The sequence below is a fragment of the Equus quagga genome, chromosome 15, assembly GCF_021613505.1.
Source record: "Equus quagga isolate Etosha38 chromosome 15, UCLA_HA_Equagga_1.0, whole genome shotgun sequence".
Taxonomy (NCBI): Eukaryota; Metazoa; Chordata; class Mammalia; order Perissodactyla; family Equidae; genus Equus; species Equus quagga.
Window position 1 is genome coordinate 25,913,674 of NC_060281.1, and position 18,466 is coordinate 25,932,139.

The following is an 18,466-nucleotide window of genomic DNA, read 5'->3' on the forward strand; positions in this document are numbered from 1 at the left end:
TGCTCAAAACACCCTTGGAGATTCTTATCAATTCAGAGGGCATCCAGCCATGACTTTAAAATCCCGCCAAGATCTACTCCCAATCCAGTGTGATCCATGGTATTTATCTGGATTCTCTTGCTCTCAGTTTCACACGTTTTCTTTATCACTCTTTACTCTTCCTTTTCTGCACTCTTCTCCTCAGGGCCACCCTTATTTCCTCATAGATTGGAGGTTTAATTGGTTCATATTATTCCTCCTAGATTAATAGAGATAGAAATTCAAATTCATTACCTGACTGGATTGTCCAGTTCTCATTTTTTAGATGAGCAGATAAGCAATAATGTAGGGTTTTTTTTTAATCTGAAAAATACTCAAAGACAGAAATAAAAGTGAAATCATTCATAATACCATCACCTATTTCATTTTTAATTTATAAAGTAACAAATGAAAGTCCTTCCGTCTCAGCCATCTACTCCTATTCTCCGGAGACAATCACTGTTAACAGTTTAATATGAATTTCCCCTTGATTTTTCTTAATATAGGTGGATATATCTATATATACATCTGTGTGCCTACACATATAAGTATGCGGTATACACTTTTTTCCATGCAACACATATGAATCTTCCACTTGACTTACTCACTAACTATATCCTAGATATCTTTACAAGACAGTATATATTGATCTCCCTTAATCTTTCTGGCTTTATGGCTGCATAAAATGTGTATATCACAGTTTTTTCAACCATGTTCCTGTTGATGGACATTTAAGATTTTTTCCAATGTTTCCATTGTTCCTGTATATATTCTTATAGATTTATCTTTACCTTGCTGAATTATTTCTCTAGAATTGAGTTCTAAAAGTGAGATTACTGAGTTGAAGGATAGGCACAGTTTAGATTTAAATAGATATTACTTAAATTACTTTCCAAAAAGAAGTCCCCATTTATACTCTCAAAGCAGGGCATGAGAAAACCTGTTTTTCCATTGCTTTTGTAGTGTTAAATATTAACAGGCTTTTTAATTTCTGCCAATCTGACGGGAGAATGGCACCTGATTATGTTTAATTGTTTTTATCTGATTATATCTTTTCTTCTAGAGTTTTACTTTTTAAACTGCCTTGTTGACCTTTAACATGTTTGTATTGATTTCACTGTTCCTCTCAAAAGAGCACTTTCATCTTTCTATTTAATGAATATCTATTACGTATCTTGAGCTCTCAGGATATTTCATTAGTCTAGTTGTTTATAGAATTAATTCAAAATAGTTTTTAAATGATTTCTTTTACTTTCTTTAGAGAACTATTTAAAGTGATGTGTGCATTTCTTGATATGCACTGAATTTTTGTATCGTTAAACAAATTCGTGTTTGTATAATGTTGATAACTGTTCTCATAATTTTGTAGCAAATCCTATTTGAGGTTTTCCTCATGCGTTTCTTCTCTGATGCGCAGAGCATTACTGTATGGCGGAATGCGAGAATCTCAGCCTGAAGCAGAAATCCCTCTCCAGGACACCACTGCGGAAGCATTTACAATGCTGCTTAAATACATCTACACCGGGCGGGCGACGCTGACAGATGAGAAGGAGGAGGTGCTGCTGGACTTTCTGAGCCTGGCTCATAAATATGGATTTCCGGAGCTGGAGGATTCTACCTCTGAGTATCTCTGCACCATACTTAACATTCAGAATGTCTGTATGACTTTCGATGTGGCCAGTCTCTACTCCCTTCCCAAGTTGACTTGCATGTGCTGCATGTTTATGGACAGAAATGCTCAGGAGGTGCTCTCAAGTGAAGGCTTCCTCTCCCTTTCTAAGGTGTGTCATTGCCTACAAGTAGTTTACAGGCGTGCATTGTTTCAGTTATATCTCTACAGTAGAAATATAGCAATTCACTAAAAATACAGCAATAAAAATCATCAGTGTGAAAGAGGTTGTCTGTCTAGCCACCTGCCTCTGGCTGCTGAGACTCTGGATCATATAAGAGAGAGGCAGATTGCTTCTGTTTGCTTTTAAGGTTCTTCTGGTAAATTCTCTGTATAAAAGAGACTGTGCTGCTGTGTGGTTGTTTTCAATGTCTTGACAGTGAAATAGGCTCCTTTGTGGTGGTGTATATTATTTTCCGATTTTGTATTTCTCTGACAGAGAATGCAATTAATAATTCCTTATTACGAGAGGGAAAATTCATAAAGGAGATCAAGTGCATCATTGGATGTCTTTAAGTCACTCCCTTTTATTTTTTTTGCTGGCTCAAAATTCACTATTATGCAGTGTACAATATGTGTTTTGCACATCGTATAATAGCTAGAGTAAAACTATTTTGCTCGAATCTTTCTCTCACCCCTGGTGGTTGTCTCCTTCCCCCTTCTGTGTTCCTCCTAGGACCTGAATATTTCAAATGAGAAAACCTATTTGAAAAGCTGCATATCTTGGTTTGACTGTAAAGTACGATTTTTATTATCCTACTTAATTTTTAGAGGCACGGGTCTTTAAGGGTTGCACCAGTGTTGCTGGAGGTGTCTGGAAATCTGAAAACCAAAAATATGATAGTGCAGTAATACTGCAGAACAAAAGATTTTGAATTTTAAATGCCAGATGTATCCTACTGATTTATAAATGTAAATTCTCCTAAAGAACCCGTATGGAGGGACAACTCCTCATGTTACCACTTTTCTTCTTGTTATTTTATTAAAGATGGGGCCAGATGTGTTGGAAAGACTAGATGTTTGATGGAGTGGTATAAGACGCCTATGGCTATTCATACAACCATAATATACAAGAGAGTATATGGCACAAAGATTAAGGAAAGAAGATGGTCAAAAAGAGCTAATTGTTTAAATATAAGTGGTACTTGCAGTTCTGAAAGGTTTTACTAATTGATCATGCACATGGTTGAGCTCCATGATAACTCACATTTTTCCTTTTTATCCTTTTCAGACAGCACTTTTAAACATCGTATTAAGAGATTCATTTGCAGCTCCCGAAAAAGATATTTTCCTAGCCTTGTTAAACTGGTGTAAGCACAATTCAAAGGAGAATCATGCTGAAATCATGCAGGCTGTGCGTTTACCTCTGATGAGCCTCACTGAGCTTCTGAATGTTGTAAGGCCTTCGGGACTGTTGTCTCCTGACGCCATTCTGGATGCCATTAAAGTTCGGTCAGAGAGCCGGGATATGGACCTCAATTACAGAGGCATGCTCAGTAAGTACCTGTTTATCCTAGTCTCACCAAGAAGTTTCGTTTGCATCTTATGACAGTCTCAGCTACAAAACTATGGTGCAGGTATACATAGTATATATGAGTCTGGGAACCTACAGCTCTGCTGCCATGGATGCCTTTCCCTGTCATTCTCCTGTTAATTCCTCCTGAGATGGCCTAGCCTTTGTAGACTCCAAGATAGGCATTTCTTGCCGTTCCTGGAGAAATTTCTCCAGCTGCTCCCTAGAATGTCAAAAATAGACAGCTTCCTGAAAAGCTTCTTCTCATGCTAAGACCTTTCCTCCCTTCCTCCATCAAATCAATACTGAGTACATGCTATGTACTTATTAATATTTTAGGTACCATGAACACAGAGATTCTAAATAGCAATAATAGTAGTTAACACTTATGTAGCATTTCCAACACTTATGTGGTGATTTTTCTTGCTAATAAAAATTATAGCAATTAACACTTATCATGTGCTTATTTGTATCAATAACAGTACTACATGATCGTTTAAGTCTCATAGCAACCCTTTGAGGTTGGTACCATTATGGCTTCATTTTACACATGAGGAAACTGAAGCACAGAGAGGTTAAGTAACTTGCCCAAGATCACACAGAAAGATGCAGAGCTTAGATTCAGACCTAGGTAGTTAGGCTCCAGAGGCTTCATAATTAACCACTAAACTATGCTGTGTAAGTGCAAAATATAGTCTCTGCCTTTGATCCTTTTCATTTCATTGTGGAAATAAGACATCCTCCTATGAAAAGTTAAATGCAGCAGTGCTCAAGATGGGTCCATGCTGTGACCTCACAAGAGGGCATGGCTTGGAATGATTGAGGGAGAGTTCATGGAGGTTTTGAAGCTTGAGGTGAGCCTTGACATTTGATTTGAATAGCATCAGGGTGGGCTGCATTTCAGATGGGAGGACTGGTGAGGTGAAGAGACAGAGGTTAGAGCATCTGAAGGACCATGAACAGAAGAGCTTGCCTAGAGTAGAAGGTTTATGTTGATTAATAACAAAGAAAATCTACAAAGGTCAGCTCAGGCGAAATCATGGAAGTCTGAAACTGCGGTGGGATTTTGCTTATGCACAGTGAGAAGCTGATTTCGGAGAGGGGAAGAAGCATGAGGACACTTTGATCCCTGGTACTGTACTTGATGATTTGGAAGAGGGGAAAACTGGATTCTGGGAGGCCAGTGAGGGGGGTATTTAAGTTGTGCATGATTGATACGACGTTAGACTAGGTGGCAGGGAAAATGGAAAACAATGGATGTATAGAGGAGATACTATTTTAAAAAATTAGGTCTATTTGAGGATTAAGTTTAGGAGGAAGTTATTTTATCAAATCTAAGAAACAAGAAATTCTGAGGCACCGTTGTTTTATGTACCACTAAGAAAGGAAATGGCATTTTTTTAAATCGTGACACACTAGCACGTCTGTATCCCAACTTCAGAAATGTTAAAATTGGAAAAAATGTGTGTCTTAGAATTAATGAAATATATAGTAGGTCTTTGAAGAAAATGCTGAGCTTGTTTTTAGACTTACTGAGTTTGAGGGGTTCCAGGACCTCTAAGTTGTAAGTTCTGTCTTGTGTTAGTCATTTCCCTGAGTGATCTTTTCCTTGACCGTGGCTTCAGACGCTCTCTTGAAATATTGATTGATCTTAAATAGGTGTCCTTAGGCTGAACTTCTCTCCTGACTCATCAGATTTAGACTTCTTTTCACTGGGCATCGGAGAAAAAGCATAGGTTTTGGAGCCAAATTTGACTTCAAATCCTGAATTAGTGGCTTACTAGTTGTATGACCTGGTATTAGATTAAATAAGGAATTTTACCTTCAGTTTTATATCTCCTAGTATTGTTAGGAGAATTAAGTGAAATAATGTGTGCAAATAATAGGTATAAACTCAATGTTATTTTATCATTATTTGTGTTCTTCCTCATGTCTGTATGTTTGTCTAGGAATTGCCACAGTTTTAAACATTTTTATTTACTTGTGTTTGGTCTTTGAAAGCAGAGATGATCTTTGTAAGGACTATTGATCTTTAGGTCCTCAACATTTTACACACTGAATAGCATATAGCAGACGCTTGGTGAGTGAATGCAAGGAGAAATGTCTAATAGCAGTGGAAGCACGTTACTGGTGTTTAGGAAGCAGTCAAAGCTGGTGATAAAAGAGTTGAAATCTGGGCTCGAGTATAGAGAAGGAAAGTAAAGGTCAAAGTCTGGGACTTGGAGAAGACCTATAGCCAGGGGGCTGAAGGCAGAAAAGGAGGAATTTGAGAGGTAGGAAGAAAACTGGGATAGGGTTACAGAAGCCAACAGAGGGGAGAGCTTTGTGTGGAGAGGATGGTCAGCGGTATCTGGTGATGCTGAGAGGTCAGGAAGAAGGAGAATTGAGAGAAAACTTTTAGATATGAATTGTGATAAGTTGGTAAGTAATCTGAATAGAAGCTTAGCTAAACAGGGAATTTAGACCCTGAGTTTGAAAAGATAGTAAATACATTTGGTGTGTGAATTGAAGTGAAAAGTAGTAAAGAAATAGCATGGTAGCTAGAGGGGTCAGGTTGGAGAGGTCTGGAAAGAGACTGGAGGTGCTAGAGAATGGTACTAGTTGAGGGTCAGCCTTGGGTAAAGTGTGGGAGGATGGAAGGGAGAGAGCTAACAAGATGAGTAATACAATTTTAGACTTTCTAAATCCTCATTATTGATTCCTCTTATATAAGCTCCTTTTTTCCCCTTCTCATCGCAGTTTTGATTTGAGGTGCTAGTAGGGCCCTGTAACTGGATTCGTTATAGGGATAGGCATGGGACATTGCTGCAGGAGTGGGGAGATGCTTTGGACATTAGCTTGGAATTATCACTTGTCAGCACAGGTGTCAGACCTGGGTTGTTACAATCCCATGAAATTACTGTGAAAGGGAGTAATCAACTAGTTGAGATACACTTAGTTCTGGAATGATATACTTGCTGTAGTTATTGCTCATAAATGTTAAATTCTTCATTTTGGAATAATTCAGTGGTAGCTCAAGAAGATTACATAAATATTTGGGAATCTTTTATCTAACTTCTAAACTTGAGAAGAGATTAAATAGCAGGCTGTTTTTCTGACTTTTTAATTATATGAATAGTAAAATAAATAATATAAATACCAAGAAAGCATATGACTTTCCTATCAGATCCTACAAAGTAGGTTAGTTATTTTCTAAGTAAATGTTATCCAAACATTCATATCATTTTCTTTTATCAAATTTCTTCACTGTTAGGAAAAAAAGGGTCTAAAATTTCAGAATTGTTCCTGGGCTGATGATCTAGAAAGATAGTTCTGGTTATTTTGAAATTACTGATCAAATTTGTTTTTGTTCTTCTCTGGGTGTAGGTTCTGTGTCTTTCAGGACTTTTCATGAAATGTGGAGAAGTTCTGTCTTGGGACTAGGGGCGCAGATACTAATGGTTTTTCTTTGGGTTCATTAATATTGGTTACTAGAAGGTTCAATTCTTAGAGTTGCATATCCTGAGGCTTTTTACCAAATTACAGTGATTTTCCTCCTCCCTAAACTAAAGAGAACCCAAAGGGTGTTTTTAACTTACCACTGATGATTAGTCTTGGAAGGTGGTTTAGACTAGTTTTATATTTATATAATGATGAGCATTTGTCTATACACTTAGGGAAAAGGACTTAACTTTTTATGACATTTTTTTTTTTTCCTTAGGGTATTTGAACTTCTTGTACTCTGACCATTCCCTTAATGTTTAGTTTTGTCTTAGCTGTGGAGCTATTTCTGCCTTGAAACTTAGTGCTTTTTCTCTTCAGGCTGAGTTATGCTTTGTTTTGTGTGTCTCCGGTTTTAGACTTTGGGAAAGAGAACAGTAATTTCTTGTTTCTTCATGTTTATAGCAGGAGCATATCACAACTTCCATCCTCAAGATTTCTTTATTGAGTAAAAGTCAGTCTGTACATAGGCCTGCTAAGTTAGATTATTGGTTGATATATAAATGTGTATTTAAATCTGTGCTGTGGGTACAGGGTACCACGTACCTATTCCCATAGTTTCCAGTAACTCAGAGTGAGGGAGTTTGCATTGTGATGTTATAATTGTTGCTTTTCCTGCCTAGACTCATCTAGAGTGAGCTACTTGAGGACCGTAAGTATGTCTTTTCACCTGTGTTTCCCAGCATCTTGCACAGTGCCTGAATCTAGACTTTTCAAAGTAAATGGGTGACTGACTGAGTCCATCCCTTACTTCTGAACTACAATTTAAAATTTATCTCATCTATCCTATGAAAACAGTAATAACAAAAATGAACATTGAATACTTTTAAAACTCTTTGACTTCTATTAATGTCTGTCTTCCCAACTATAGTTTATAGTATCTTCATTCCGCAAACTAGGGGGTTCACAAATTCTCTCTACTGAGTATTCCTCTGTGGGGGCATTTCGTGTCTGATGTGCACTCTTGTCTCCATTAGACAGTGAGGTGATAGAGGACTGAGTCTAGCACAGTGACTAGCACACAAAAGGCAGCTTAGGAGTTTTTTCTTCTTCAAATAAATAGGGTAAATGTCCAATTAAGCTCTTATTCTATGTTGTCATTCTGTGATCTTTGTATATCACTTGCCTAAAGTTAGCAAGTGATATCGGTGCCCACCCTGGAACCAAAGTGCTGATCTGACTCACATAACTAGTGCTCTTTGAAAGAGTCTCCTGCCGGAGTTATTCTGTTTCTATTTGTGGGTGTTTGAGAACCAGTACTGTCAGATATGGAAAGGAGGCCTGCAGAGGATGGAGATAACAGGAAAGTTAAGTAAGACAGGAGTTGTCGTGGAAGTCATTGGTAATGGCACACTTGTTGGAAGGGAGCATCTGTGCATCTTCAGAGAAGTCGAGTGGGGGGATGGAAGATGATTTATGGGACAGAATGGGTAAAGAGATTGCAGTGGGCAGAGAACTAAGTGTGGATCCAAATGATCCATCAGGGTGAACACCATCTCAGCCTAGCTGTAACGGAGAGTTCAATAAGGGGTGATTAAGAACAGAAGGCAATGAAAGGGGGCTGACCCTGTGGTTGAGTGGTTAAGTTAGCACACTCTGCTTTGGCGGCCAAGAGTTTCACCAGTTTGCATCCTGGGCACATACCTAGCACTACTCATCAAGCCATGCTGAGGCAGCATCCCACATAGTAGAACTAGAAGGACCTACAACTATGTACTGGGGGGCTTTGGGGAGAAGAAGAATTAAAAAAAAATTGGCAACAGATGTTAGCTCAGGGCCAATCTTAAAAAAAAAAAGAACATAAAGCAATTAAAGAAAAACACAAGACGATCAACCCAGCACCACTCACATTCTGGCACTGTGTAGCAAGGGGCAGCTCCTGCTCCGTTTCTCCTTGGTTTTTCTTTCTAATAATTGGCTTGTTTCTGACTAGCCTGTGGAACTTAAAAGCTTAACTTTTTTCCTTAATGTTTGTAAAATGCATCAAAAATTAAAAATGTAAAGAAAACTATTATCTACTATCTTGTTTAATCCCTACTACCCTATATTTTTTGAGAGCTCTTTTCTCTACTAATAGACAAATGTAGGCAGTAAGAATGTTTATGATTTATTTTACTATGGCTTGAATTTTCTTATGATCATTTTTTCTCCTAAAAAGATTTTTTTTAATGTTTTATTGCAGTAACATTGGTCTAGAACGTTATGTAAATTTCAGGTGTACATCGTTATATTTCACTTTCTTTGTAGATTACATCCTGTTCACCATCCAAAGGTGTGGAAGATGTGGAAATCCTTCACCACACACGTGTGCATAATCACCCCTTTTGCCCTCCTTCCTCCCCCCCTTCCCCTGTGGTAACCACCAATCCAATCTCTGTCTCCATGTGATTGTTTGTTGTTGTTTTTATCTTCTACTTATGAGAGAGATCATACGGTGTTTGACTTTCTCCCTCTGACTTATTTTGCTTAGCAAAATGCCCTCAAGGTCCATCCATGTTGTCACAAATAGCCGGATTTCATCATTTCTTATGGCTGAGTTACATTCCATTGTGTATATATACCACGTCTTCTTTGTCCTTTCATCCCTTGATGGATACCTAGATTGCTTCCAAGTCTTGGCTATTGTGAATAAGGCTGTGATGAACATAGGGGTACATGTGTCTTTAAGCATTCAGCTGTCTTTACACATTCGTATTTTCATGTTCTTTGAATAAATACCCATCGGTGGAATAGCTGGATCGTATGGTAGTTCTATTCTTATTTTTTTGAAGAATCTCCATACTGTTTTCCATAGTGGCTGTACCAGTTTGCATTCCCACCAGCAGTGTATGAGGGTTCCTTTCTCTCCATATCCTCTTCAACACTTGCAGTTTCCTGTCTTGTTAATTATAGCCATTCTGATGGGAGTGAGGTGATATTTATTGTAGTTTTGATTTACATTTCCCTGATAGTTGATGATGTTGAATATCTTTTCATGTGCCTGTTGGCCATCTGTATATCTTCTTTGAAGAAGTATCTGTTCAAATCTTTTGCCTACTTTTTAATTGGGTTGTTAGTTTTTTTTATTGTTGAGATGTATGAGTTCTTTCTGTATTTTGGATATTAACCCTTTATCAGATATATGGTTTGCAAATATCTTTTCTCCCAATTGTTAGATTGTCTTTTCGTTTTGTTGATGGTTTCCTTTGCTGTGCAGAAGCTTTTAAATTTGATGTAGTCAGACATGGTACTTAAAAATATGCTGCTCAGACTGATGTTGAATACTACCTATGTTTTCTTCCAAAAGTTTCATGGTTCCAGGTCTTACATTCAAGTCTTTAATCCATTTTCAGTTAATTTTTGTGTATGGTGTAAGATAATGGTCTACTTTCATTCTTTTGTATGTGGCTGTCCAGTTTTCTCAACACCATTTATTTATTTATTTATTTATTTTGAGGAAGTTTAGCCCTGAGCTAACCTCTGTGCCAATCCTCCTCTTTTTGCTGAGGAATCTGGGCCCTGAGCTAGCATCTGTGCCAATCCTCCTCCTTTTGCTGAGGAATCTGGGCCCTGAGCTAGCATCTGTGCCCATCTTCCTCTCTTTTATTTGTGGGATGCCTGCCCACAGCATGGCTTGATAAGCGGTGCTCCCCAGCACCATTTTTTGAAGAGACTTTCCTTTCTCCATGGTATGTTCTTGGCTCCCTTGTCGAAAATTAGCTGTCCATAGATGTGTGGGTTTATTTCTGGGCCACTTTTCCTCTTAAATTCATCATTTAACTATAGATTTTCCAAAAAAAAAATACTTGGAGTTATGCTTTTATCCTGTGAGATACTCAGATTATAGTTACCATGAGAGAATTTCCACTTGTGTAAACGCTGCCCATTTTGAAGTGAAAGATACTTCGAGGGAATCTGTATCAAGAACAGTTAGAAAAGTTCTCAAGTACTCTCGAAATAAACTTCAAAAGAAGATGTAGACTTGTGGTAGAAATTTCATTTCCATTTTAGACTTTTAGTTACAGTCACTTGAAACTCTTGTGCCTAGTGTGTTATTCCTAGCTGGTAAGTTTTAAAGGTGAGGAATCGTATATTCAGAGAAAATGAAAGGGTAGCAGCAGTTTCTAAATCTGAAAGCTTGAATTCCCCCTTCTTGGCTTGGTCTTGACTGGTGGTGTCGAAACTGGAGGAGATGGTTCCAGTGGTTAGCAGCAACAGACTTTGGACCAGCACGTTTTATACCCAGCAATAAGGGAACAAATTTTCTTTTTACCAAGTGGTTGCATGTCATTGATACCTGAAAAGCACAAATTAGAAGCTTTTGTTTGCTTGCTTGCTTTATAAGTGCTTCACCTCTAGATTGGAGGCATCAGGAGGGCAGGCCTATCTCTGTCTAGTTCACTGGGTATTCCCAGTGCCTCATGTGGTGCCTGGTACAGAATGAGTCCTCAGTAAATGTTATTTGACTTACTGAGTGCTTTATACTTATAAAGTACATTAGCATATATTATTTGCAGTGTTATCTTTACAGTAACCCTGTGAGTGGGTTGGGCAAAGTAGTATTGTTTTTAGATGAGAACACAAGTTCAGAGAGACTAAGAGACTTCACTCAAGGGTAGTGGATGGTAGAGCCTGAGTCTCAAACTTAGGTTTTCTCACTTTAAGTCCAACATTTTTCTTTTTTTTTTTTTTAACTATATCAGACTGTTTCTTTCCTCTGGGACTTAGGTAACCTTAGAGGGAAGGAGTTAGAAAGAGGGGAAAGTATGGCTTTCCCATCAGAAACCCTTCATGAGGGAGGGGGCAGAGCAGGACCCCTGGAGACGAACTGCCTGGGTTCTAATCGCAGCTCTGCTACTTGCTGGCTGTTATGACCTTGGGCAACAAAGTCCCTTTAACTTTTCTTTGCCCCCGCATCCCCATCTGCGAATGGGTGTAATAGTACTACACTCAAAGGACTATTGTGAGGAGTAAGTCAAAGGAAGTAATAAGGTTTGTTGAGTAAGTGAAAAATAAATATGAAGAATATGTGTGATTACCATGAGCTGGTAGAACTTAGGAAGTTGTAAATCTGTAGTGCTTAAGCTTCTGGTGGTAAGAAGTTGAGCATGACAGGCTTTTGTTTTGGTTTTTTTCTGAGTTGCCTTAATCTTTTGCAAGTTAACTAAACCCACTCCAACCCCCATTTACAGCTGCATTTATTGTCATTTTCTGGAGCCATTCTCTTTACCTGTCTTCATTTGAAATTTTTTTTTTAAACCCACATTTTCCAAGAAATCTGCAATGATGAATTACTTACCTCCTTTCCCTAAGAGCCTAATTATAGCTCACACACTTCCTCCTCTTCAAATCACATAGCCAAGATGTATATGTAATGTGAGACTTCAACATTTATTTACAGTCTGTAAATTTGCTTAGTTCTCTTATTATTGTGTGCTTTTTAATATGTTTCATAATAATAACGCAGTCTTTTTTTTTTAGAGCTTACTGTGTGCTTTGCAAACATCATCTCATTTAATCCTTAAAACAAATAAACAAAAACCCCGTGGGGGATAGACATTGCCCTGTTGAGAAACTGAAGTTCAGAGGAGGTAACTTCCCAAAGTGACCTCGTTAAAGGTGGAGCTGCTGTTTAAACTCTGACTTTGAAGCTCAAGCTCTTAACATATCCTTGATTCTGCCTCTTGTCCTTCCATGAAGAGTGTCAGTTTTAGAATGTTAGTACCAGGAGCAGAGGTTCCAGATCCGTGAATCAAAATTTGCATAGGGGACCTCAGAGTCCCAGCAACATCTGACACTTAATAAAATCTAGTGTTGGAGAGGGGAAGGGCCGTAATTATAACCGTAGTGTTGATTTTGATGATAGATTGTCTGAATTTTCATTTTTTTTTTTTTCTTAAAGATTTTATTTTTTCCTTTTTCTCCCCAAAGCCCCCCGGTACATAGTTGTGTATTCTTCGTTGTGGGTTCTTCTAGTTGTGGCATGTGGGATGCTGCCTCAGCGTGGTCTGATGAGCAGTGCCATGTCTGCGCCCAGGATTCGAACTGACGAAACACTGGGCCGCCTGCAGCAGAGCGCGCGAACTTAACCACTCGGCCACGGGGCCAGCCCCCTGAATTTTCATTTTTAAAAATACTCAAATGAAGTAAAAAGATACCTTCTTTTAAACATATTCTTGTTTTTTAGCTAGATGAATAGATTTAGCATATCCGTGTAGACCAACAGCTCTGCTTTATTGGAACCTTTCTTTTTCTGTTGTTTTATCAGCTGTCTGACCTGTCTGCTTTGCTTTTATACGTTGTGCTCAGTCCAGAAGACAGGTACAGGTCATCTTACATGCTATTTTTGTCTAGTAGATGTTAAATTAAAGATACTAGTAGGATGAACTCAGCAGAGCTGACTTGTTTGTCCTAGTACATGTTTTTTCTAGTATTATCAACTTTTTCTTAATAATATTAGTCCCAGGCACTTTGTGGCTGTGATGCTGTCATTAAATTTAAACTTGAATGGTATCTTAATCCTCATAGGGTTGTGGATGGTATCTTAATCCTCATAGACATTTCATTATCTTCTAGCTCCATATGCTTGTGTCTGCCGTTTTTAAATTAGAGGTGTATACTAGAGTCAGCTAGAATGCTAGAATTTTATTTTTTCCCCCAAAATATAGAATAATAAGTAACCATTAATTAATAAATTAATTATTAAATGAAAATAATTTAATAAATAACCATTAACCTTGCTTTTTCTATTTTTAACTGTAGTACCAGAAGAAAACATTGCAACTATGAAGTATGGAGCCCAGGTTGTAAAAGGGGAGCTGAAGTCTGCCTTATTAGATGGAGATACTCAGAATTATGATTTGGATCATGGATTTTCTAGGCACCCAATTGATGATGACTGCCGCTCTGGCATCGAGATTAAGCTAGGTCAGCCGTCCATTATCAATCACATACGGATACTCCTGTGGGACCGGGATAGCCGGTAAGTTATTAGCATGACTGGGATGATGTTATTATAGGATATTATTATACTATAATATAATAATATAGGATATTATTATACTGATATTGCTAGGATAAACTGATATTATGTTTGATTGACATGGCCTAACTTGTGGTCATCTACTTTGGTTTTATAGATTTGATGGTTTATTTCTTTGTGATCACCTTGCTATTTCTCTTGAAGTTTAGTTCAGGGGGAAGAGTTAAAGATTATATTCCTTTAAATAAGCAACATTTTTGGCTTTTTTCTGCTTAAAAAAAGAATAAATATTTGTTTATTGTGGAAAACATAGAATATATAGAAAAGCACAAAGAAGAAAATCAAAATTGCTGGTAATCTCACCACCAATTAATCTTCATATATATCTAATCAGTGTTTTTTTGTTTATGCATAATCATGCACACACACACAAAACAGAAACCTGTAAAACCATAACCATACATAGTTTTATAAAATAAAGATTAGATGTGTAAAAAGCGAACTTCACTTTTTAATTACTACATTTTGAACATTCTACCCTTTAAAAAATATTCCTCTAAAATGTTAGTTTTAATGATTGGTATTCCACCTTATGGGTTACCATTATTTATTTACTTGATTCCTTACTTTTGGTTATTATAATAACTTTTTAAATGCATTTTATCCTATGGATGAAGAAAAACATTGTCTTTTAGTGTGTGGATAAATAGCATCTTCTAAACCAAAGAAATTTGTCAAAAAAATTTGGTGGGCTGCAGCCTGGGAACTCACCCAATTTTGCAGTGGCTTCGAGATTCTGCCTTTCTTCTGGCCACTCTGATACTTTCACCCACTGTAGTTGCTAGGGTCCAGCCATGATGGCAGAAGGACCAGAGCAGTATGGTTGACCAAGAACTGAACTGTCTCTCTCATTGCTGCTTATCATTAACCTAAACTCCACCTACCCAGAAACTGGCATGCAGAGACTCCTGGGCCCTGCTCTGGCCTCTGAGGCTGGGCATGAAGGGCTGAACAGTAATGGTGATGAGACCCTGCAAATCTTGCAGGTTAGTTCGTTTTTCTTGTTAGCACCACTGGCCACCACCCTGGCCCTTTAGGCCATTTGAGCCAAGTATAACAGAACCTTTATGAAATGGGAGTCAGCATTTCCCAAGTGTGTGTTGCTCAAGGTCCCCAGGTTACCTCTGTTTCTCTTTTATTAAGAATATATTTCTTGATCTGTATCTTGATGGGTAGAATATGATGTTTAGTTAGCAAAACTGAGCTAATTCACGTATCATTTCCATGAGTCTCTGATTAATAATAACAGTATAATAATAATACTTATATAGCACTTTAATTACTTTCATATGGTAGGCACTGTTCTAAAAGCTTTACATATATTCACTCATCTAATTAATAATGAAATTAGTATAAAAATAATAAAAGAAAAGGTTAGTGTGTTTGAAACTGAAAGTAGTTATCGTCGTTTCCATGATGTTAAACATTTATAGACCACTTTGTTTTAGTATGTGCGTTACATTCATGGGGACTTGACTTTACCACAAAACAGTTCTTTTCTCACAGAAGTTATCATTCTAAGCAAAGGCGAAAAATTCAGAATCTTAAGCCAAAAAGATTCTGACATGTGTTGTAAAATTATATCCTGCGTTACTGATAACCCAGAGAGGTTCAATAAAAGGTTATAACCAGTTTGAGACTGAGCAGTAAAATGAATGGGAGTGAGGGGACAGCAGAAAATGAGGGGATGACACAAAATAAGCTGACCTTTTCTGGTCACAACTGTTGTTTGCAGGCTGACATTTATGGTCACCTAAATCTTCTGAGATTGTTCCTGTTGATATTACAGTGCAAGTAATAACTGCATCTCACATTTAAATTTGGCTTATGACAGAGCAGTATAGATTTGTTCAGTGTGGGTCCAGCGTGTACTGGTCCAGGCTAGCTGAGTAGGGGAGGATGATAGGCTGTTTTCATTACTGCCAGATTATTAGCTGGCACATTTTAAGTTGTACCCAAAAGAAACACGTATTATCTCATCACCCATGCCATTTATTTTTCTGCAAGCTGCATGTATGTGTGGGATGGTCGGAGACTGGGAGGGAGCAGGAGAGAAGATGGCCTCTGTGGGGAACGATTCCGAGTTGGCTGTCCTCCTGAGAGAGCAGGGCTGAGCATCCAGGCCAGGGAAGGTGGAGGGAGAAGACACACCCGCTACTTCTGTATTTTCTGTGCTCTGTCTGTCATGGGTTTTTAAAATGTGCTAATATGGTACGAGCAAGGCATCCTGGCCCTATTTGAAAAGTAACAAATGTCTTGCATACCGATATGTGCCAAGCACCGTGCTAGACCCTGGATAAATGAAGATAAATATGGCACAGTCCTTGTTCTTAAGCACCTTGTGATCTAATAAGGCAGATGGACAGCTGAGAGATCATTTCATTACATTGTGGTGAACACTACAATGGAAGGATCTGTACAGATTTCACCATTATCAGAATTTAATTGTTAGGCAGAAAATTTAATTTGTGAATAATGTATTTTTTGTACCGTTCAATGTTTTATGAAAGTATAACTTTGTATTGTTCTTTTAATGTGGTACTTTTTTGCTTTTTTGCTTGTGATTCATAGGTCTTACTCATACTTTATTGAGGTGTCCATGGATGAACTTGATTGGATCAGAGTGATAGATCATTCGCAATATCTCTGTCGTTCTTGGCAAAAGTTGTATTTTCCAGCCCGTGTCTGCAGGTTAGTTCTCAAGGCTAATAAATGATTTTGATGTTTATTTTGAGAAACAGACTACATTTTTCTGTCTCACGGAAGAAGAATTTTTTAGAGTATCAGCTACCAAATGCATCCCAACTGAAAAACTTAGGGAAACTATGGAAAATCAAGCATCTTAATATTTAGACTGTACTGTGGAACTGTTTATCCAAGGTGTTTTGTACCATATTTGTGTAGTAGACATGTAAATGAAGAAGAAGGGGCGGGGAGCACTGAGAAGTGGAAATGCCTTTTAAACTCCATGCTGTACCTTGAAAGCAGTTATTGTTAGAGGGTACGTTCGTTCCACAAACGCCATGAATGGTATTTCTAGAGGCTTCCCTGGCAGTCCTCGGAGCCAGGAGGAGATTTTTGGATGTCAGTGTGCCTGTTGTGAATATCTGTGTTCTTTTTCTAGGTCAGTGGATAACAGTGGAGTTTGGCGAGCAGGGTTTCTAGTGGGGTTGGTTTAGGGAAAGGGAGGCTGAGACTGAGGCTCTAGCTCATACTCTCCCTTCAACCAGAGCACCTTAGCTTTTCTTGTTGTTGTGTATTGCAGGCCCATGTAAGTTTGTTTTTAAAAAGTATTGATAAGCTACTGTTCTGATGTTTCATATTCTTCCTTTAGGTATAAGCCATCTTTTCAACTTTCTTTTTGAAATTCTGCGAAACCTGTACGAATAATGAGTTTGGGAATTGAGAAGGGTGTTTAAATTTAGGCTCTCAAAATTCTGTTGTATTTTTTCTGTTGTAATTTTCCCCTTGGAAATTGCCCTCAGATATTCTTTACCTTAAAGTCAAAAGATCAAAGGCAGAAAATGATTGGTTCGTTTAGTCAGGTGTGGCAAGAAGAGAAGGGAAGGGATATGGTGGATGTAAACCAGGGAGAATGTGGAGCTGGCCCCTCGCCCACTCCCCTCCCCTCCCCGCTCTCCCCTCCCTCACCCACAACCCCTACCAGCTTCCCATTGTGGCTGAGTTGGAGCAGATGGAGATGCTCCACAGCACTTAACTCTCTTGGTCAAAAGACACCCTTATACTTATTAAACTCATGATCTAACAGCATCAGGCTGAATTCTTACCTCCACCGCAGGAACTCCACAAAACCTTTCAGCCTCTGGTACTGTAAAGAATGTTGCTTGCATTTTTTTATTATGGATATGACCAGACACAATATTGTTACCCAGGGATCCTCTTGTGTGAAAATGAAGAAAATCAATTTCATTTCCCCAAAGAGGGACTGAAGTGTCTTAGGTCTGGCAGTTGCTCTTTTATCAGAGGACTTTTGAATGGATTAAAATGAGAGGGACAAGAAATTGAGTAAGGATTCTGTGTCTCAGAGTTGCCTAGGGATACTTTGAGAGTGACAGAGGGGCCCCGACGTGGAGAAGAAATTGAGTCTGCATTGACTCAGGTTATTACAGTTGTATTGGATTAAAAAATAAGCAGCATAACAACCAAAATGTCTGATGTGGACCGAAGGACTGCGTGTTTGTATTTAATTTGAAACGATAGGAACATGCCTCCCAGAACAAATAGCCGTGAATATAGTACCAGCCATGGCAGAGTCTATGTACTTTAAAACCACCTGAAAACTCTTTTTGTGTGGAGGGAGAGGTGTGCCCTCAGTCACGATCTCTGGATTTTAGAAAATATACTTGCCTTATTTATTAATGGGCATTGTTTATACTCTCCTTTCCTTATTTTGTCCCTCTCCTGTGGCCTTGCCTTTGTTGATGTAGTTTTTATGTGTTGTAAAGCCTAGCTGTATTCATGATGGTGCCGTTTGTCTTGGTATAGGCAGCTTCCAACTCTGATTGAGAAAAATTGAACAAAGGTGACGTTAGGGATAGTGATAACAAGAAAAGGAAGGAGTCTTGATATCCATATTAGTAAGAACAAAATTTTTTAATATTTGTAACCACTTTAACTTATTATGTTAATTACTCCATTCCTTCATAAACTCTGCCTTTTGTAATAGGTTGGAATTTTGGTAGTATTTAAAAATGAACCTAAGAATAAGTGCCTGTTGATTATCCAAGGACGTCTTACATGTTAT

General features: G+C 38.1%; 1 protein-coding gene across 1 annotated transcript in view; it reads left to right on the forward strand.

Moving 5' to 3' along the window:
- Positions 1-18,466, forward strand: part of BTBD9 (BTB domain containing 9) — a 382,599-nt gene that overhangs the window by 39,782 nt on the left and 324,351 nt on the right. The window contains exons 3-6 of the mRNA XM_046639501.1: positions 1,436-1,799; positions 2,919-3,183; positions 13,422-13,641; positions 16,273-16,392. Of these exons, the coding sequence (XP_046495457.1) occupies positions 1,436-1,799; positions 2,919-3,183; positions 13,422-13,641; positions 16,273-16,392 (969 nt within the window). The remainder of the gene's footprint in view (positions 1-1,435; positions 1,800-2,918; positions 3,184-13,421; positions 13,642-16,272; positions 16,393-18,466) is intronic.